General features: G+C 42.7%; 2 protein-coding genes across 2 annotated transcripts in view; one reads left to right on the top strand and one right to left on the bottom strand.

Annotated features, from left to right (window-relative positions):
• The window catches only part of SSH2 (slingshot protein phosphatase 2), a 107,198-nt gene extending 96,777 nt beyond the window's left edge, over positions 1–10,421 (bottom strand). The window contains exon 1 of the mRNA XM_064166085.1: positions 10,149–10,421. Coding sequence (XP_064022155.1) covers positions 10,149–10,211 — 63 coding nt within the window. The 5' untranslated portion in view covers positions 10,212–10,421. The remainder of the gene's footprint in view (positions 1–10,148) is intronic.
• The window catches only part of EFCAB5 (EF-hand calcium binding domain 5), a 38,685-nt gene continuing 26,652 nt past the window's right edge, over positions 10,173–22,205 (top strand). The window contains exons 1-4 of the mRNA XM_064166761.1: positions 10,173–10,262; positions 14,470–14,642; positions 17,578–18,153; positions 22,038–22,194. Coding sequence (XP_064022831.1) covers positions 17,588–18,153; positions 22,038–22,194 — 723 coding nt within the window. The 5' untranslated portion in view covers positions 10,173–10,262; positions 14,470–14,642; positions 17,578–17,587. The remainder of the gene's footprint in view (positions 10,263–14,469; positions 14,643–17,577; positions 18,154–22,037; positions 22,195–22,205) is intronic.

Here is a 22,205-nt window from a genome sequence, read left to right as displayed (position 1 = left end):
AGGGACACACTGGCAGGCTGACACAAAAATCAAGAGGTGACACATTAATCCTTGATCTCCATCTGCAATTGTGCTGACAAGTTCAGGCAGTATTAGACACGACCCACACTAGAGGGGCAGCTGCTGCCTGTGGCTTCACTTCAGTGTTGAAATTCAGGCTTGCACATTCTATTAACTGCTGTGCAACCAAAATATCACCAAGAAGCAAGAAATACCAAAAAGAACAAGGCCCACAAAAACTGTGTTGTCCTGTTTCACTTCACTTTTAGGACTCACAAGCTTGCTACACCACACAAGAACAACCGAGCTGAAAACAAAACAGAGGAAACTCTCAGCAAAGAAACTCATTGGACATTACATAAGAAAAACACTTGTTCAGAAAGTGAATTCTTTGTCAAACGTTCTGCAACTCTAAAGGCAAGGCAGAAAGCTGTCATTTCAAGGTTTACACCTCACCCAGGAAGACAATGCAATATGACAGCCAGTTAACTCTTTCATGTCACGTTTTGAAATGGCTGTAAATACAGTGGTTACAGCATCATCTGAAGAACATGCCCAAAGTTGTTTGTTTTAAACTCTTTTAAACTGTTGAGGAGGGCTGTGGAAAGGAAAACAAAAAGACAACAACAAAACAAACCAAGCAAAATCAATCCTTATTCCATAAGCACTGCTGTCACCTAGAATTTCCTTTTGCAACTAGGTTTAGCTCCTGTCTGTAGGTCAGGCAGCTGAGTCACTTTCCTGCTGGCCCCACAGCTATTTATGAGCTAAATTTTCAGTGTGACACTGTTTCCCACAGAAGATGCTCCAGAACTCAGGAGTACTGCAAAGACTCAGATTGGTGCCTGGTACCGCACAAGAAGCAGAACATCTCACAGACAGCTGTTGCCTCTCTGCTCCTAAGCACCGAGGTTCACACATAAGTTCTGGAGTTTTAATTAGTGTTTGCTGAGGATTGGTCCTTTCCTGTCTGAGTAAGACCTTGCACTTTTTTTTATTGAGGGAGGGACAGCAGCCCACAGGTTTTCCACACGCAAATGAAGGTTAAGAGCTTTTGTTTTCACATGCCTGGCACGTGGCACTTGGGACTTTTCAGCACTCAGTGGCTTCAGAGATTCATGGGAAAGTCCAACTTCGGATGGTTTAAGCCAAGAGGTTGGCCCTGCACCACACAGGAGACTCAGACTACCCCTAACTACCAACAAAGCTCTCCTTTGGAAAGCAAAGTATTTTACACATGCAAGACATAGGTCTTACCCCTCCCTCTCATCATCACACCAAAAGGTAGAGAGATTAAAAGCCCGAAGTGTTTTGGTTGTTATTTTTTCCTTAAGACTCCTAATATATGCATTTGTCAGATGTTAGCCACTGATGCTAAAGCAAGCCAGTTGAGCAAGCCTTAAGAGTTCTTGCTGCAACTTTAAATGTGATAATTCTGTACATCTAAATGGAAGGGACACAGTGGCAGCCACTGAAAGCAATAGGCCAGGTACAGTCCCCTGTGACAAGACCAGCTTTCCAGATGAGAATCCACTTCTTGGCTATTTCACCCAGTTAAAAGCTGAAAACAAATGTGCCTAGCTCTGCAGTTTTTGCCCTTTTGCTGAGGAGGCCTTAAGACCTGACAAATGAATGCAGCATCCCTCAAAAGAATCTTGGCAGTGCCACTCTTCCTCAGCTATGTCCTATCACTTCTCATCTAAGAGGGAGAACAAACTCCTGGATCTAGAACCTGCTCCAAATTTCCTCTGGGACATCCCTAATCACAGAACAGCAAAGGCAGTTACAGGCAAACTAACAGAAGCAGCCTGCAGGTTGTCTCCCAAGGAGACAGCATCACACACCAAATGCTACAGCACATGTTAAAGCCTCCTAAAGAGAGAAAATATATAGGACTCAATGGACCTACAGTACACAGGAGTCAGGTTCTGGTCTTCTGCCTTTCAGATCCTGTTTGAGTTCACCTCAGACTTATTTGTAGCTCATCTCAGAAGGAGTCTGGCATAGCAACTCACACAACCCCTGAGATGACATCTGTGGAATTTGCTTCCTGGAGATCCCCTGCATTGTTTGGCTTGTAGATAAGTGGAAAGCCCAAGCATCCAAGGCACCTCCTGAGCTCTGGTATGATGTGCTAGTTTGAAGCTAGCTAGAATGTTTTGGTTAGAAGAACTAGATTGCAGGCTGTGAAAGAGAAACAATGGTGATGTCTACTTCATTCATAGGCTTGCTGAGATGTATAAGAGCAAGAATACAAACATAGATAAAACATTTGGTCACTGCCTGGGCTTTGAGCTGCATTTCTCTCTCTCTCTAACCTAACCTGATTAGTCCATCTGCTTCCTAACTCCCCTGGCCAACCCTCCATTCTTCCATGGGTAGAAGGTAATGTCTGGGGTAAGGTAGAGAGGGGTGGGAGAAAGTGGAAGGGCGGTTAGGAGCCCCTCCCGGGGACTCAGCTTTCTGGGAGGGCTGCTGTGTATCTGTATTACCTTTTAATTTGTATATTTCTGTCTACAGCTGTATAGATTGTAAATATCTGCTTGTGTCTTGTGCTAAGCTGTAAATATAAAGCTTCATTCAATTTCCAAAGCTGTCTGAGTCTAGTCCGGGTGGGGGAGGTGGGTAACACCCAAACCATCACATATGAGCACATTTGTCTTCAACTTTCAGCTGGGTGAAATGCCTGAGAAGTGGACAGAGACAGTACAATCTGTGATAAAACAGGTCTTTCAAATCACAGAATCAAGGAATGGTAAGGGTTGGAAGGGACATTTGAAGATTACTGAGTCCAACTTCCCTGACAGAGCAAATCACATGCAGGCAGGCCCTGAAAGTCTCCAGATATGGAAACTCCAACATCTTTCTGGGCAGCCTTATCCAGCACTCTGCCACCCTCAAAGAAGAGTTCTTTCACCCTGAAATAGCCCACACTGATGTAGTAACTTTATTATTTCCATGAAGCTGAGGAATTCCTCAAGAAGAAGAGGACTCACATAACCTAAAAGTAGCAAGCAGCCACAAGCGTAACACATTCCAGTGAGTGCCATGGGCGTTTCCTTTGCCAGGGCTGTAAGAAGTTCACGTCAGAGGGTATGTGACAGGAGTTTCATGATTGCTGGCACACACAGCAAGGCTGGTCTCACCATGGAAGCAACAAGCTGCTTAACTGTGTGACTCATCTTACAGCAACGTTTCATGCCTTCTGAGAGATCAGCCTGCAATGAGCAGCACTGATAAGATGCATATGCAGAGGAATTCTATCTGGGCAACAAGCTACTGCCACATTCGAAACTGCAGCTACAGAAGCCTGCCCAAAGTAAAACACACACACACACTGCAATATCGTATCAGGACATTTTGCAGATGGTTGACAGTGATCTGATCAGCCCAACTCAGAAATGCAAAAATTTATTTCAGCCTTCATATTTTTTTATCCCCCTAAACAGAGAGCTCTGGAGGAAGAGCTCTCAGCCAAAAGGTTAGAAACCCTGCTGGCCATGTTTCAATCACTGACTGCTTCCAACAGAGAGCACCTGCTTCTTTTGCTTGCTCCCAAGTTGCCCCCCCAACCTTTACACAAAAAAAGAGATAAGCTTCACTGTCACTATCTGGTAAACAAATTAAAAGGATGCTTAGGCAAATCAACAGAACAGAGAGGAGACTCTTCTCAAATTCACAGGCTGAACTGAACGACTTGGAGGCTTGGAGCATGCAGCTGACAAGCCTGGTGCTCTCATGTTGCAAGGACAGTTGATATAAAGGAAGTATCAGTCACAGAAGACCAGCAGCTTAGTACATACTGATTGCTAGCAGCATCAGCAAGAGTCAGACATGAAGACAGTACAAGCTTCATGTCAGTTGAACACTAAAAACACCAGAGCATTTTTGAAGTTGTGCAAGGACTAGAAGCAAGACCTTCCAGCATACAGATGTTCTTCAGAGCCAGCCTGCAAAACAGCTTTCTGGCCTCAGCAGAGTGAAGCAGCACTGGGGTACTGGGAGGATGTGGTTTGTCGTGACTGAAGAATGAAACCTTGAGCTGCAGGCTGTGATCAGGGTGCAGCTACACTGAGCCAAGCTGCCCAAAGGCTATTTTCTTCTTCTTTTTAATTTCCCAAGACAGAATAGTTGCAGCTATAGATCCTTCAAGCTTTTCTTCCAGTAACTGGAAATCCTTAGGCATTACCTCTGCATCACACACTGAAATACTTCCAGCAGACTGCTCTCTGACTGGCAGTCTCCACTGAAAATAGTGTTCTTCACTAAGTAAATGTGTCATTGACTCTCAGAGTAACTGTAGATATTACAGTACCCTGCCCTTTTCAATCTTCTTGCATTGCTTAAATAGCAAGAATCAATATTGGTCAGATAATGACTCATTACAGTATCACAGGCTACTTACATTTTCAAATTACAAGCTCCTTTTCAAAACACAATAATTTATGTACCATCATTTATGAGGTGACAACTTAACTTTGAAAGATTCAGTTCAGCTGTTAATAAAGAAAGGGGGAAAAAAGTACTTTTTCTTGTACTCTGCAAGTTCTAAAAATGTTCCTAGATGACCCTCAGTGAGGCTGCAATTCAACTGTCATCCTCCTCATCTCCAACTACTGTTCTCAGCCTAAAACAGGCCCTTGCATTTCATGTTCTAGAGGAGCTTGCTATGTAGAATCAGAATCAACCAGGTTGGAAGAGACCTCCAAGATCATCCAGTCCAACCTAGCACCCAGCCCTATCCGATCAACTAGACCATGGCACTAAGTGCCTCATCCAGTCTTTTCTTGAACACTTCCAGGGATGGCAACTCCACCACCTCCTGGGCAGCCCATTCCAATGGCAAATCACTCTCTCTGTGAAGAGAGCCAGTTCTTGACCCATATAAGAGTGAATCTGTCCAAGCCACAAGCTGCCAGCTTTGCCAGGAGCTTGTTGTGGCAGACAGTGTCAAAGGCTTTGCTGAAGTCCAGGCAGACTACTTCCACAGTAGTATATATGTGTGTATACAACAGACAACAGGCCTTCAAGAGGACTGGTCTTTTGTCATTGAGCAGCTTCAGCTTAACCATCAAACTGCTTTAGGGAGAGCAGTCTCACCACATACAAGTACATTTAGACATACTAAAATTCTCTGCATTGCAAGAGCCTGATCTCAGCCAGATGGATAGAAACCTTCATCTTCTAACACTACAGCACCACACCCAACAAGAGATAGAGGCCCCATGTCTTCCTTGCAGTACTTTCCATAGAAGCAGAAGCTTGAAAGACAGAGAGGAAGTACAAATAACCTCACTAAAGCAATTTTGTTCTGTCTCCCAACTGATGATAGCTGGCAACACAGGAAATTGAGGTATATGTAGCACTAAGAACTCTGCTTAAAGCAGGAACCAGCACATTCCTCTGGTCCACTGCCTCTGAAAATTTCAGATTTCAGAATGAGCTAAGGGTATACCTGAAAAACATCACTTGAGGAAAGGCAACAAGTAAGAGATGATGACATCTTTAAATATTAGGTATTTCTAAGCCTACTGAGTATTTCATAGGAAGCTTCTGCTCTAGCTATGTTGCAGTCCTTTCCAACAACCAGCTCTCCACAACTCTACACAAGCAGCAGCTGCTATCAAGACTTTAATTAAAAAAGGAGAAAAAAAGAGTTCTAAATGAGATGGACAGGACTTATCAGTGATTATGTAAACTCACAATTATCACATTGTTTAATAGCAATTGCAGGACCAGAGGTAGAAAAATGTTATATTTAGCTTCCCCATAAATAAGTGGGAAAATATTTCCTGTAAGTTCCATCAGCAAGGAGCTCTCAAGCAAAACATGACAGACTCCCAAACACATTTGCACGACTCTGCTTTCTGCTCAAGCTGTTCTCCCAGGATTAAGGAGGGGAAGTCAAAAGGCTTAGGTTTTAATTTGCTTTAAAGTTCTTGGATGTTTGAGTTTTGTTTTTAAATTGTGTGTTTTAGAACAATACATGTAGCATATCTCTTCTTTCTGGGTCAGTCACTGCCTTCCAATAAAAGCATATTGTCTCCCTGAGGGTAGGAAGAGGAGCAAACTGTGAGCGCAGTCAGGGCCAGATTGCCTGCCCAGCTTCTTCACCTCGCAGGAAAGTGATGTAATAGCCAAAGGAAAAACAGCACTTCAGTTACAGATTTTTTTTTGGTAGAAGTGTGCACTAAAATAATTTAAGAGAGCAAAATTTCAATAGATTATTTCCCAATACAGAACATTATCAGAAGTCTTTTAGAAAGCTACTAGAGCAGTTTTCCATTGCTCCCACCATAACGACAACCCAGATTCAATACCAGCCTAGTGACTAAAGTTACCCAACATCTTCCAGAGCTGCAGATAACAAGGCTTACAGAGGATTTTGAGGCAGGCACCTTTCACTAGCTCTTCTCTGCTTTAGCTAAAATTCTTCCATGCAGCTTGTTCCTAGACCTGACAATGTGGCTGCTGTGCCCACTTTGCTGTGGAGAAAGCAGCAGAGATACTCCATGAGTGTCAGACAGTGTATGATGTCTTAACATCAACAGGAGACTGGGAGGTGGTCCACTGCTTAGGGATGCAAGCAGCAAAAGGAACTCCAAACTGATGTATAAACAAACCTGATACACAAAGTGACTCTCTTTTAAACTGTGGTATTGTAGTTAATGTCAGTGAGCAGCTGGTTTTTTTAACCCAAAAGCAAAGGATGGAGCAAGTTAAATTCATTCAGATTTCTTTCTGCTCATTATCTCACAGCTGTCAAAAAAGAACTCAAAGAAGACAAGCATTCTTATTCTTCCACTGAAATGAAGATTCTAAAAGGGAAGGGTGGGAAAGTCCCTAGCACTTGACAAGACACTGCCCTGTCAGCAGGAAATACATCAGGGATATTGCTGAGTATGGTCAAAGAATTTGGGGTATGGAGAGAGAAAGCAACAGGCTGGATCTTTCAAGTGGCCCAAGCAGAGCTCCAACTGCATGGCTGAGCAGCAGTATTTGATCATGATGTTTCCATTTTACTGCCCTTGTTCATGATGGAATTGGTGTATCCACCTGCTGTAATTCCAATAGTACTTCCAGGGTCCTTTCTCCTGATTCAAATCCTCCTCCTCTCCAAACAACTTTCTCTGAGGGCGACACACAGAAAGGGAAAAAAAAACCCAAAAGCCTTGATCAGCACAGAGCAGGCCCTCTCTGGCTCATGGTATCTTTGCATTTTCCTACACTACCGTTTTTGCTCACATGGCACGTCAGAAGACAATAGCTCTGCTGTGGAGAGATGAAGATTGGAAGACTGGTGTCTTGTTTCTCGAAGTGGCTGCATAACCAAAGGCTAGAACAGAAGTCTGGACAGACAATTAAGGGAATTTCACGAGTCATCAAGTGACTAGAGGACTGTAAATGTATAATCAACACTTTGCATGAATGATTCCAAAATGAATGTTCATGAGATGCTCTACGGCAATAAGAACAAAACCTATAAATAAAAACCATCCAATTTCAGAGCGATTCAGATCAGCTACTCCCCTGAATCCCTAAGAGCCAATTATAACCATTTTTAGGGCATATTTAAGGCAAAATTTCAATTTGAGGACATCATTCTCACCCTTTCTCCATGTCTGAAAAGTTTATCTAAAAGTAAAGAGATATCAAGGAATTTAAGAGAATTCATTTCTGTCCTCAAAACCCATAAGTGACCTGGAAACAGAATTAGACATAGCCATATGCTTGCACACCGACACACTTCTTCCTAGGCCATGAGCTGGAACAGCAAAGTTCCAGCAGTTCCCAGATAATCTTTGGTCAGAAACAGCAGTTTCATGACCCTTATACTACTCAGAGTTATTTACCAAGATGATCTTTCTTTTAAAGAGGGAACTTTGAGATAGTTCTCAGTTTGTATAGAAGGAAGCTACCACCAGTTTACAATAGAATAGTTAAAAGAATTTCATTTAGAACTGAAAGAATCAAATCTTTCTGCTGAAGTGAACAAGGATCCACAAAGAGGGCAAGCACAGCAGGCTTACAGAACCAAAGCCTTCCTAAGGACTGTTCACAAGCCCTTAGCAGCCTAGCAAGGATCATCATCTGAAATGATACCAGAGTGCTGCTTAAGAAACAACTTTGTCACAGAGAAGGAATACACACAAACTCAACACAATTCTGACTGAAGGCTAGAGAAACAAGCAACCCCAGCTATCTAACAAGAGGCTAAAAGGGCAGTCAAAACCCCAAAGTGTGGTTAGGAAGTGACAACAGGAAATGCAGAAGTACTCAAATGATGGCAGTTAAGGGAAGAATGTGATGAATATAATTTCCACTTTAGACTGCGAAAAAAGTATGAGAAAGTAGAAGTAATTACGAGAACCAAAATCAGACTCAACACTTATTTTGGCATAGGGCAGCAAGGATTTACAAAGACCACTGGGACAGTAGAAAGAGAATACAGATAAAACCACCAGAGCTGCATTCTCTGGGTTTATCAAGCTCTGGAGGGAGTTGTTTATATAAATTAAAACTACGTAGTGTCCAAAAATCAGTACAGTTTCTATTTAATTTAATTGGCTGGGAAACAGCCTGGCTGTTCCAGATGGGAAAGCCTTACAGAATGCAACTAATTGTTCATATATATATCAAACGTTTCCCAAAGGAAAGGGTTATGCATCCAAGTGGGAGAAAGAAGGAAGATGCCAAGAGAGAGCTACCCACTCTCACAAAACGTCTTAAAAGCAAGCAATGTATGGAAGAGGAATAATGGAAAGGGTAAAGAAGTCAAAAGGAGGAAGCAACATCTGAAGTAATGCAGCACATTAATATTTATAGCAGAGAAATAGAAGTGAAATTAATCTGTGTTGCTAAATAAACATACCTTAGGAGAGACATGAGAATGAAAGGTGGGGAGGGGGGAAAGGTGTTTTGACAGATAAAATGCTGTTTGGGCAGGCAGGACCTGTCAAGTAGCTGATCTAGTTTCAGAAGAGGTTACTTGGCACGACAAGAAATATTTGGAGAGTAGTTGGCTTTTTCACACAGCTCCCATGAGGGAAGCAACTGGGATTTCAACTGTTTCACCCCCAAACATTTGCAAACCAGACATAGCACCAGTGTGATAATGCATCAGGGACTTTAAGGGAAAAAAGCACAGAAGTAAGCAGAAAGTTAAATGAAGCTTATTTTTCATTCGCAATTGTATTAGAAGTCACGTAAAAGGTAGGCAGCAGCTTAAGGGGTTAATATGCAGGATTTTAGAAGACAGAAGTAGGAAAACAACAGCCTGCCTCAGGTTTAAAGACGATGGAAAGCAAGAAGTCTTCACAGACGCCTGCCTCTCTTCCTGATGGAGGGCAGTGATGAGAACATCTTTGCTCATTCTGCACATCTCACTCAGAGAGCTGAAATCTGGCCTTTATCTGCCTGACCTGAGCTTGACATAGCTTCTTGGAGATTCTGGGCAAGATTCAAAAGAAAAGAAAGAAATCTGAAGGAAAAAAGAAATCTTAGCTCTTAGCAGAGGAAGGGCCATGGTGCTGGAGATACCCAGAGGGAACTGTCAGATTAAATCATTTTAGAACTGCCGTAGCCAGAACAATGTCAGTTTGCTTCCACACTCTTCCCGCCTCTCTCCCTGCACATACAATGACAAGACCAACCCAGGCTGTTTTATTGAGGCAGTGCCGCGCTGCGGATGGGGCAGCAGCGCCTTTACACAGCGGGTGAGGCTCGGGGCGAGCTCTGACCGGGACCCTGCGAGAAGCACCCAGGCTACAGCGAGCGAGAGCCCTTCCGCAGCCCGGGGGCCGGGTGCGCTGAGCCCCACCGGCTGCCCTCAACCACCCCACCCCAAGCCTGCTGAGGGACACCCAGGACCCTCGCCTCTTCCCTCGCTTGTCACCAGGCCACAGCGATGCGAGGGCCCGGCAGGAATCCTGCTCGCAGGGCCCGGGCCGGGGTCCCTGAGGGGAGCGCCCGGCGCTGCCCACACGGAGCTGTCAGGGCCCGGCGGGCAGGAGGCTGCGGGGAGCCGGGGGGGCCGGGGGGATGTAGCGCGAGCGGTCTGGCGCACGCATGCGCACGGCCGCGCGCCGGACCCTAACGGCCGCCAACCGCCGCGCTCCCCTTAGCGCCGGGCGGGCGGGCGGACTCACCGAGGCGCAGGGGCTGGAGGTGGCGCTGGGGGTAGGCGAGCGCTGCACCGTCACCAGAGCCATCGAGAGGCGCGGCGAGGCCCGCCGTCCGGCCGGCGAGGGCCTTACTCCATGGCGAGTGCTGGCGGTGGGAGGGCGGGGAAGGGAGCGGAGGTGGCGCGGCGCCGGCCGCAGGGGGCAGCAGCTCCACGCGCGCCAACGGCCTCTCGCCGACTGAGGCGCGCTGGGGCTGGGCCGGCCGGGCACAATACGGAGGCAGCGCGCATGCGCCACCTGTCAGCACGGCGCCGCCCCCGGGCCGCCACGGAGCCTTAACCCCTGTGGAGCCGGCGGCTCCTGTTCTGCCGCCCGGCCCCTGGCAGCTCCGGTGCCCGGAGGCGGGGCTCGGCCTTCCCTCAGCGGCCTCTCAGCCCCAGGTGTCGGTATTGGTGCTTAGTGCCAGCTTGGTGTCGCCGTCTGGCAGGGCTCTTTGGTATGTAAAATGTGAGGTTTTGGCACTCCGTTCTTCTTGGAGCTATAGCACTGCTTGTGGCACCATACTGGATGAAAGGTGGCCTTAATGCTCACATAGTGTAGCTTTTCCTTGGATTAGGGAGCAATACTCCATGGACTTTAAAGGCCTTTCCCAACCTAAACCCTCCGGAGGTGTTTAAAAGGTGCAGAGATGTGGTATTGAGGGCCATGGTTTAGCACCATGGCAGAGTTAGTGGTTGATGGTTTTAAAATTCTTCTCCAATGCAAATGATTCTATGATTCTAAACAGTTCTATGTTTCCATTAAAAAAATATGTAACACCTATATGGGGGGTTGGACTAGATCACCTTCAAAGATTCCTTCCAACCCTAACCATTCTGTAATTCAGTGATTATACCTGAATGCATAAGCCCAAAGTCTAGAAAAATAGTCTACTAAGTGTATGCAGCATTTGAAGCTTTCAGACATCCCCAGAATGCCATTCTGCCTGACAATTAGGGTTCAGAGATAAAGAACCAAATGCTATTAACCTTGATTTGTTTTGCAGTTTTGGCCTGGAGCTACCAAATTCATGGGAATGGTAGCAAGGAAGTAATTGAGATTGAGAAATGTCTTGGCCATCTAATAACAACATTGCATATGATAGATAGAAGGCAATCTAAGTGTTAAACAGAGCAAACTCTTTGTCAAGAGTGTGTGTTAACCCATGGAGTCCTTCTAGGCATATGGTTGATGCTTTCATCCACTCCTCAGACTGACAGGACTCTGGTCAGTAAGACTTTTGTCTTTTGTAAGGAGAACTCTTGCTCCTGTAAATCTTAGCACCAGAAAACCCACGGGGGAGCTCTTCAGGCTATTTCTCAGTGACCTGTAGACGAAAGAACTTGAACTACCCAGGTAGCTGGGCTTCAGTGTACTTAAGAAGTTAGGCTGGCTAATGAGGTGTTTTGCCTCCTAGTGGACGGGAGAGGCTGAAGAACAGGATCCATAAACTGGATTAAAGTCGACTTCACTAAGCACAGTGCACAGACAGCCAGGATCATGTGCACGAAGAGAGCCAAAAGAGGCTCCCAGTGGGATCAGGGCACTTGGGGGAAATAAACAAGACCTGTAGATAAACAAAGAGTCATGGTCCAGCCTTTTACAACCATAATTTTATTTTGAAACATAGTACTTACGGGAAATGTGTTAGCAGCACACTTTAAAAAACATACCACAAGTAAATTGTTAAGTTGCTATCCACAGGTCGCTAAAGGTCCAACGTATCAGTTATTACCTACAACAGTCACAGACTGATGGTTCTCTGAGTATTGGAAAGGTAGAATTCGGATGTGCAATGTTTTTGTTTCTAGCGGCAGAATTTCAGCACGGAGAAGGAAGCTCTAAGACAGATGTATTCTGATTGAAAAGAGCAATTAGAGAGCAGCCTGTGGTCACAGCTACAAAAAAGAGCTTGGAAGCCTGTGGCCTTATTCTTTCCTGTGCTGGAAACACTGTGGTCAGCACCTGCAGCTTTAGCCCAATATAGCATTTCAAGGATGGGAAGTTCTTCATTAATTGGTTTTGTAAGTGTTTCCAAAGGTGACTGTTTTCTTTAATACACTGCAATCATTTCTCTGTCTCACACAACTTATTATTACTAATGTCAGGACTTTTATTGCATAATCTTGGCATCCACTGCAAAAGGCAATAGAATGTTCCCAAAATGCATCTTACACAAGAAAACAAGAAAAGATAGAAGAGACAATTCCAGCAAAACATCTGTGATGACATATTCAGCCCATTATTTTGTCAACAGTGGAAGTATCTGATGGCATAATAGAAGGATACACTTTGCTTAGCAAAAACATTAAGGGATAATAGCCAAGTTAAATAGGGTGCAAATAAAGGTTTGCTTAACCCATGGGATTCCATTTCCAGCAAAGTAAAAATAGAGCCATTTTGGTAATTTCTTCCAGGTTCTGTTTGTATGCTCTTGAATGGGAGTTGAAACATCACTTTTAAGAAAAGGGAGAGTATTTTTTTAATTTATGTTTCATGCTGGAAAAAAAAAGTATGTTAATCATAATAACAACAGAATTCTGAATTGCAAAGGGGAAAAAAATCAAACCCACCTGGGAGAAGAGATAACAGGAGTTAATCATGTACAAACTGCTGAGGGGAAAAAAGTGTGCAATCCAGTTTAAAGCCTCATTTCAAATTATTCCTGTGCACTAATTTTCTGCTTCGTTTTATTGACATAATTGATGCTATACTTCAGCACACCTTGGGAATACATTGCAGTAAGCATATTCCCTTCTGGTACGTGTTGGTTGGTTTTTTTTTTTCCAAATAAATAGCAAAGAAATACTAATTTATTGCAGTGTGTTTTTCACATGCAAGTTGACCTATATGTGTATCATGGGGGCTTTGTGCAAGCAAATACTGAATTCTAAAATCAAGTCATTGTTGTAGTGCCTGTGGCTTGTTCCTGCATGGGTAAACTTGGAGTTCCAGTGGTGTTTGAGAATGTCCAGAGGAAACATTTGTTCCAAGAGACACTTTGTAGAGATAGCCAAAGTTATCTATAGGAGTTACAACCGTATGTATTTTCCTGAGATAAGTACAAGAATACATAAAGGAAAATAAATGTTAGTGGGTACAAACACCAAGACTTTCTATAGCATCCAGCTTTGCAGAGGAGACAGTATAAATATAAAAGTAAAATTCAGGCTTTTGACCAGCTGCTAAAATACAATGGTTCTTGTCATTTCTGAGCTAGGTTCTTCCTTGTAAACCCCTGTACACAGCATACACACTTTCTAACTTCTATGGCAGGTCTTAAGAACAAAACAAAACATTTTATTTTAAGGGCAGCTTAGGTATTATGCTGGGCTTGTGTCACTTAGAGCTGTTCCCAGTTACTTTGTTGTGGGTGCTGTAATAAATAACAGGTGACTTGATGGACATGACACAGAATGAATTTTTTGTGTCCACAATTAAAACTCCATGGTTCCTAAAACTAGAGAACAAATGTGACTGACAATAACAGTACCAGATTTTGGAAAAGTTCTGTTATATCTGTTAAATCTCTATTGCAAGTTATGGAACGAGCTCAGCTGTCCTGCCAAATGGAGACTAATACTCTGCTAGAGGGTATTGTACCATGCAGCTTTTCCAATGACAAATATCAGAAATAAAGCCACAGTTCAGTTTTTTTGCAGGTAGACATTCCATAGATCTTGCCTCTTTCAGTGCAAAACACAAAGAAAGAAACAGCATTAAGTAAACCCTGGTTCCTGGCAGAAATTGCTATAAATTTCTCAGCTGGAAGTCCCTCATAACACCAAGGAAATCACTGAACAGGCACTTGATTTACCTCAGTATAAATGAGTGCAGAATGGCTTTAGCGTTTAGATGGTTTTAGACTTTTCCCTTCTCCTTTCCCTGTGTCACATGCTATTCTTTAAGAATACAGGCTAAATTATTAAAGGTGATTCATTGAGTTCTTTCAGATGCAGATTTAAAGGCAGTCTAATAAAATGGCACTATGAACTCCCCTCTTTTTAGCGCTGTACACAGCTTTCCCGCAAGGCTACCTCAAAGTGGCATGGTTCTTTACAAAAAAAGAAAGCCTGAACATGTTTAAATTGAGTTTGTCCTTAATTTCTTTTTATCTCTCAGATTCTCACATCTAGTTAATATAGTCCCCAGTTCAGCTCATAAGAGTGTTCTGGTAGTTCTGGACTTTTTGAACCTTGAATCTGAAGATAAACCTCCTGTCACTGGGTACTTGTGGATTCTCTGTCTCTTTGTGCCCTTAATGTTGTCTGTTGCTATTCATAGTATTTTTAAATTTTATTTTCAGTCATGTGGTGCAGTGATCTAAGTTCAGTACAGAAGAGTCTGTTGGGCTGCCAAAGCCAAAAGACAACCTACAGCAATTCTGAGTCTTGGAAGAGACATAGCAACCTTTGGGATTATTGCTTAGCAACTGCAAACACACAGAGGAGTAAAACTCACAGCCCAGCTCCACATCAGGTCTGTGAAATCCTTAATTCACTTAAAAGATTTTTAATGGTCGAGAACAGATGGGTGTGTATTAAATTTCTGTTCATTTGCAAAGCCACTTTGAAAGCTGGAGAGAAAAGATTTATTTTTGATACCTGCTCCAAAGGTAAGAGAAAAAGTTCTTCAAAGCTTTAAAGAGAAAGACTTTAAGTTTTAATTGTATTGAAGGTCATGTATGAATATGGTATCAGGCTCTTTGTGACTGGTGAGATAAAACAAGCTCTGTGAAGCACTTTAGGGAAAGGCAAAACTATTTCTGAGTGATAGAGTCTCAAAGAGCCCAGGCTCTGATAACTCAAACATCTCCAAAATATTTACCTACACAAACTTTAGTCTTTCCTGACCCTATCCCACCCATTAAATTCCCTTACAGAACAGCAATGAAACCATAACACTCTTATTTATGAACAGATTTCTCTGAAAACAGCAAGAATCTTTTTTGTACCTGCAGGGTTTCCAGCAAGATTGTTTCTATAATAGAAAAGGAACCATGAAAGTGGCATCCTACTAAATAATGAAAAGCTTATCTTGCCTTCAACTTAAAAGCTTACAGGAAACTTTATATCACATTTCAAATTTCCTAGGTGTTTCTAAAGCTTGCCTCTGCACAAGTGCTTACTATTATTTGGACAATCAAGCCTCCACTTGGGAGTTACACAGGCTGTGAGAGCTCTATGTATTAAGGGCCAGATCTTCAACTAATAGGAAGCAGAACTGAAGTTTATATCAATGGTGGCTTACACAAACTAGAGGTGTGTCCCAGTAATCCTTGACAAATTCCAAGTTTCAGGGCCTAGTTGTAACACTCCTTTGTGGTTTATTTAACAGTTATGTGCTGTTTGTGTGTTCTTCTATACCCTCTTACTTTTCTTGTTCTGTCCTGCACTAAAGCTGTGGGCACAGTTTGCTGTACCCTGCTTCCAGTCTTGGAGTTATGTGAATGCCATGGAATTGAGATGGAACAGTTGCTCTTAAGTTGATTTTTGTTTTGATTTGTTCAGAAACATAGAGATACTTCATAAACATTTACTAATCCTCCAAATCATCCTGTTGAGAGCAGTGTAGAAAATACATTCCTCATCATTCAGAATTGGCCACCTCGCAGTTGTCACTTTAACATTGCACAGAAACTGCTGAGCAGCTTGACAAAGGATGTTAAAAAATAACATAAGTATTTCAAACTGCAAGAACAGTTTCTTTTGGCACAACAAAACCAGCCGATTTGGAACGTGACCAGAACATGTGCTTAACACTCTGCTTTGAACCAGGAGGAGTCTGGCTTTACTGCTTATTGAAAGAAACTCACCTAAGTAAGGAACAATTTGACAGGGTTGACAGGTTTCCCTTTCTAGCATTATAAATCTATACTCCTGCTTATGTCCTTCAGTGGCAGAACCAGCCACTATCTTAAAACTCCCTGTATGGGGCAGGCAGCTTGATCCATAAATCCATCTCTCTAGCAGGTAATCATCTTTGAAAACAAATTACCAGAAGATGCCAACAAGCCCATCAAGAAAACGGATAGAGAAATTTAGGGCTCTGGAGCATCCTACCAATCCAAGCAATATTTGGACTCAATGGTTATGAACCAGAAGGTCAACATATTAGTAATTATGCTTGTGTGCCAGGAGGGCTGTAGATCACATTTATGCTTTTCCTGGAAGACTGAACTCTCTTCAGAACAGCTACAAATGCTTAAACATGAAAAGCAAAATGTATCAAAAGCAATAGTATTGCTATGGATACTGTGAGGCCTTGGTGAAAAGCACTTTAAATAAGAGCTTGGAAGGGATAGTGTGGCAGCAAGTTCAGAGAGGGGTTTCATCTGTAATTTGGAGAGACTTTAGGCTCCTTCTATTAATACCAGCCTTCCCTTGCTGTTATTTTAACACTGGTCTGGGTTTCTTTTTTGTGCAGAATGCTGGTGATTTTTCATGCTTTAAATCAAGTAGTTAGGCAGCATTCTGCTCTGTTCTCTATGTATAAGTGCCATTACAGATGCAGGCAGCTATGTGTGGAGACCTGCAGCAATAGATTTCATATTGTGCTTTGTGAACAACTCAATTTCTTCCTGATATTTCAGAGAGTGAACATTTTGAGAAGAAAACAGTGGTGGTTTGGAAATTATAAAGGGAGATACCTGCAACTCTCTGTAGGTCTGTCTTTTCAGTACAAGCTACAAGATTAAGCGCTTGTGAACAGCTTAATTACAGAGCTTGTGGTATAAAGTTTCCCTTTCTGTAGAAGATCTGCTGACCTATATGCCTGTGTTGTCCTTAACCAAAATGTCCAGAGGAAAAATTAGTTGCCAAAGTAGAAATTTAGTAGTCTGTGGGCCAAGCTTCCTCACTGTTTTTCACAGCTACATAGAGCAGAAGGCAGCATGTAGAGAAATCTCGCTCCTAGGCGTCTGGTATTTTCCATTACCTGCTTCCTTTGTCTCATATCCACTGGATTTCCTGGAGGCATGGAATGGGACCTAACAGAAATGATGCTAGTAGGAGTAAGAGGAATCCACTCATTAGAACTGGGGGATGAGACTTTCGAGCACTGTTCACCGCTTGGTTTCTGAGTCTCTAAGTGACCTGGAATTAATCACTTCTCTTCTGTGTCTCAGTTTCTTCTTCTGTAAGAAAGGAACACACTTATTTAGTTGCTCTGTCTCCAAGGGCTGTTGTAATACATAATTAATCTTTATAAATCATTTACTGATCTTTGAAGTAAAGGGGCTGTATTTATTTAAGAGTACAAAGAAGCAGTAAGAGAATAAAAAAGGAGCATAGAAAAGGAATACTAGTTAATTCCTAACAATAGACTAATAATAGACATACTCCTGTGTCATCTGCTAGGACACTGCTGCATCTTTTGGCATTATATAACATGCTGCTTTTGTTCTGTGTCACAGTGATTGAAGCATGGCTGCTCAGTCAGAAGCAGCAGCCCAAACTGCAGGTCTAAAACATCCCAAAGCTGGAGTTAAGAATGTGTCTGCCACAGAAATGAAGAGGAATCAGGGGCAGGATGAGCTGCCATATCTTAGTGATGACGCTCAGTGGAAAGAGTGTTTTTATGAAAAGGTACATCAGAGGTGTCTGAGTCTGCAGGAGACAAAGGTGAAGATGATTCGTGCACAAAAGGCAGAAGAAGAAAAGATAAAGAAGAGAGAGCCCTGTGACTTGCTGTCCAGAGAGTGGTTCAGTGAAGACAAAGAGTCACTAGATACTCGTGTCTATTTGCTTGACAAACTTCTACCCACCTTAATGCCAGGAATAGAAAAACTGTTAATGGAAGTGGAAAGAAAGAATATGCTTGCACCAGACAAAGAACCAGTTGAATTTAACCCCATTCGTTTTCTTGGGGAATATCTGATGAGGCATAAATCTCAGTATGGTATTTCTACAAAACCAGGCCCATATCTGAGAGGAATGAAGATGGTCATGGAGGAGCTAAAAGCTGAGATCCCAGGGACATCATCAGAGAGGTGAGAGAGTTGAAAGTGTGGCTGGTCACAAGACCAGAGCTGATGTCTTGGTCTCTGTTTGACAAAAGAAATGGTGTGACTACAGCCTGGCTGGTGCAGTGTTGAACAAAATCACCATGTGGAGTAAAGTGCCAGAGGTGGTAGATGGCTGTCATAAAAACTTGAGAAGCAGGACAAATGTCACACAAAAGGAAACACTAGTTATTCCTGTTTGAGGCAATATTCTGCTCTTCACAAGGATATAATTCCTCTTTAGAATCTATGTTAATTGTATATGTGAAGTGCAAACTCCTTTCAAACTGCTCTGGGTTGGTGACAGCAGCTCTTTAGGACAAGTGTTGATATTCAAGGTCTTTTCACTTCAGATAATTCCATATTCTTCCAAACTTACTGAAGAGATAACCTTTTTTCCTCCATCAGGATGATTTCTCTTGACCAAACCAACAACAATACAATTGTCCTGGATCATTGTAGAAACTCCTACCTGGAATTTTTACTCAGGCTTTCCTTTCAGATTCTTTTTTACCCTGTAAGGTAGAAACTGGTTTGTATTTTACTGTGTTCTTTTTGCAAGCTGCTTTCTTTAGTGTCATATTTAATGAATATTGGAAGGAGGTCCCATGGCATCTCACAATACACTAAGGTTAGAATGTGAGAGCATGAGATGAACGAAAATGCTTTCATTTTCATTGCTCTGTTCAGAAAAATATAGAAGTGAACATTCATGCTTGTAGATGACCCAGAGGTGATAGTGATTGATGTCAAAATTACTCATTCACGACTAGATCACTTTATTTTCTATCTGTGGTTGCAGAATAATGACTTGGATTTGAATGGCTGTTCCTGCTATTTGCATAAATAGTACATACAGCTGGAAAATTGGTTTCAGGGTTTCAGTGTCAGGAATTAGGGAAGTAAAATGTTGACATGTCTAATGCATAAACTCTAAATGAAGATAATTGAAGTTCCCAGTATTATGATTAATAAAATAATATGGTAAATCTTCTGCTGCTGCTCTGAGTTTCTGCCTCTCTGCATTTTTAGTCCACATACTGTTACAGTTCATAGGAACACAATGTGTGAATTCAGCTAAAGCAGTCACCACCTTTCTCCCTCACAGATAAAAATAATTGTAACTGACTAATTGTGGTCAGTGTGTAAGGGCTCAACTTTCTGATTTATCTTTGTATGCAGACATTCAGTAGTATAACCAGAGCTGGTAAAAGATTTTCATGTTTGCTTCTGGGGCAGCATCTTCTTTTTCAGTGAGCTTTCACTCAAGTGTGGACTGTTCTGGGGAGCCATTTAGGATGCCAGTCTTGCCACATCTTTGGGGGGCTGTTTCACCATTCATATTGCTTCACAGAGAGTCATGCAGATGCAGGAAAATCAGAACCATATCTAAGTTTTAGTTTGCAAAAGAAATGCAATAAAAGTACAGGAGATGTCTAGGATTTGGATTTGTTGATTGGGTTTTGTGATGTCTTTTATTATTACTATTTTTTTTCTCTGCTAAAAGACTTTTAGCTTTCACTGTGAAACAGAGCTTAGTTCTGGAGAGGTTAGATTTTCCTGTAGAAAGCAAAGTGTTGGCTAGCAGTGACATGTTGTCTGAACTTTTAAGTCCACGTTTACATTTGAGGACAGATTCTCAATTTGTAGCTATCAGAGCCCATGCAAACAAAGTGACCAGCAAGACTTGCAGAGATCAATCTCTTTGTAGACAGCACTGCCACAGGGGTTTATGTAGCCATAGCTGTAGCAGGTTTTGCATATCCTCTGGTGGTAGTGTCATGGGATTTGCATTCACAGCAGCTCAGGATTTACATATTTGTGATGGCTGTAGTGTGGGATTTGCATAGGATTCTTAAACCACAGCAGTAGAGAGGATTTTATTGATACCATGTAGCACTAATGTGAGTCACTGGCTTTCTAAACAGAGGGGGAAGAAAAAGATAAATGCCCGTTTGTGCTCAACATAAGCACCAGAAAAATGAGGAGTGAAATTCTGGCCCCAGTGAGGCTCCCGGGAGCCTTGATATTACCTGCAGGAAAGGCAGGATTTTACCATAGGTTCTTATCTAAAGCTTACCAGTCCTCACTGAGCTCACTCAGGCTTCCTCCAGTCTGTCTTTAACTCCCACGTGACTGGGAGTCGAGGCATGCAGAAGAACACATGGGAGAAACTCCCTATCCAAATGGATTGATACCTGAAACAGGGACTTTGTCCAGGGATGGTAGCCCTTCAGTCTGAGTCACCCATCCTTGTGTGGGAGTTAGGCAGCTCTCTTCCTGAAGAGATATGTTTTGTTCTTCAGGGAGAAGTCATCCCTGCTGCCATCTCATCTTCTCTGGAAATGGCTGGTACTGCAATGAGCTCACTTTGAAACGGGTGCCCAGCATTGTTACCGCCTGTGCTGCAATTATTGTCTGAAAGGGAGTGAGTCTGTCCTACAAGAGGGACACCACACGGAGGATGCAGCTGCCTAGAAATAAATGCCAAAGGGCAGCACAGTGCAGGTGCAGCATGCAGTGTAGTGTGTGCTGGACACTGCCCACATTAATCACCAGAGCACCTTGGCAGCTTCTAACACGGTCTTAGTGTTAGAAGCTTTCAGCTTGCAGGTCACTCCTTAGGAGAAGCTACAGCTGGAAACGGTCTGTTTTTCTCTTTCTGTCTGCAGCATACACTGGAGGAATATCTATTAGTCCACTTTGCGTGGTACCTGTCAGAAACCTCTTTGCTGGGTCTATGAAGGAGTCAGGAGATAAGAAATAATTTTACCTTTCCCCTGCTATCAAAGTGCTGGAAGCTGAACTGCCCAGCAGGCCCTTGTGCAATGGCCACAATTGATTAAGGAACCCTGTTATTCATTAAGACACCACTGTGATAAGTAGCCATAAAGAACAAGTACCTAGTGCTAACCAGTGTATTGCTGTAACATGTTACACAGACCTTTCTGGTCAGTAATGCAAGTCTCATTACTTCACAATTTCTAGGATGACCCCACAGCAACTGAGGAGAGCAGAGACAGGATTAGCCTATCTTACACAATAAGTGGGGGAAGAAGGGAGCAGAGATTATTAGTTAAAATATACTTTCAGAACCAGTGTACTGTAGATTCAAGAGAAGCAATCCCCCTTGCTATGCCTCACTCTGGAGGGTGCAAGAGCCAGAGAGATGTGCAAGGCAGCTGTCTGAATGCAGAGAGTGTCAAGGAGCCTCTGTGAGCAGGAATAGTTCTCCTTGTACGAACTGATCCTTTGGCTTTAAGCATTTTGAACTTCCTGGAGACTTTTTTTCCATTTCATAAATGAATTAAGTAAAACCAAAAGCAGATGAGTTCTGTGGTATCCATTTTATTCAGCTCTTTTGATATTCAAAGTGTAGAATTGGGATAAACATGTCTGAGTGATTTAGGGAAGCAAAGAAAATGGAGGGAAGAAGAAAGGGAGGTACGTTTAGTCAAAGCTTGCAAACTCTGTATTCAAGATGATGAAGACATTGGTGTATTATCCCTGTCCTAAGGCAGTATGAACTTTATTGTGTGAGACTGCTTAAGAAATTGCATAGAATGTTATTCTTTGCCAGTAAAGAGCTTACGTGAAATGGTACTTAGGCTTGGAGACAAATGTATATTGATGCAATTTTGCTGGTAAATCAAGTGCAGCAAAATTAGGCATCTCTCTTCCTTAGCCATATCTAATTCCATAGTCACAGCAGTCATTTTATGGCTCAAACATCAAGTAGTTCTGTTTGTAGTAGAAGGACAAGAATTTCAGTAAGGAGTCATTTCCTTCTTTTTGTTCTTCAGGGTAGACTTAATCTATCTTAAGTATGTTTATGATGATATCTTTCTAAACCCATGTCCCATGTCCTACAGGCTGGCCAGGATGAAGGCTGAGGTAAAGAACAAGCGCAAGGCCAGGGAGCAGCTGGCCACTATGAAGTCTAAGGTGAAAGAGATGAGAAAGGAGGCACTGGCAACTCAGTTCAAGGAGTGGACAGTGGATGGCAGTGACAGAGTACCTGTTGCACTGGTAACTAGGGA

Source organism: Pogoniulus pusillus, chromosome 27, assembly GCF_015220805.1.
Source record: "Pogoniulus pusillus isolate bPogPus1 chromosome 27, bPogPus1.pri, whole genome shotgun sequence".
NCBI lineage: Eukaryota > Metazoa > Chordata > Aves > Piciformes > Lybiidae > Pogoniulus > Pogoniulus pusillus.
Note: the sequence above shows the minus strand (reverse complement) of the source record. Positions and strands in the feature narration are given on the sequence as shown.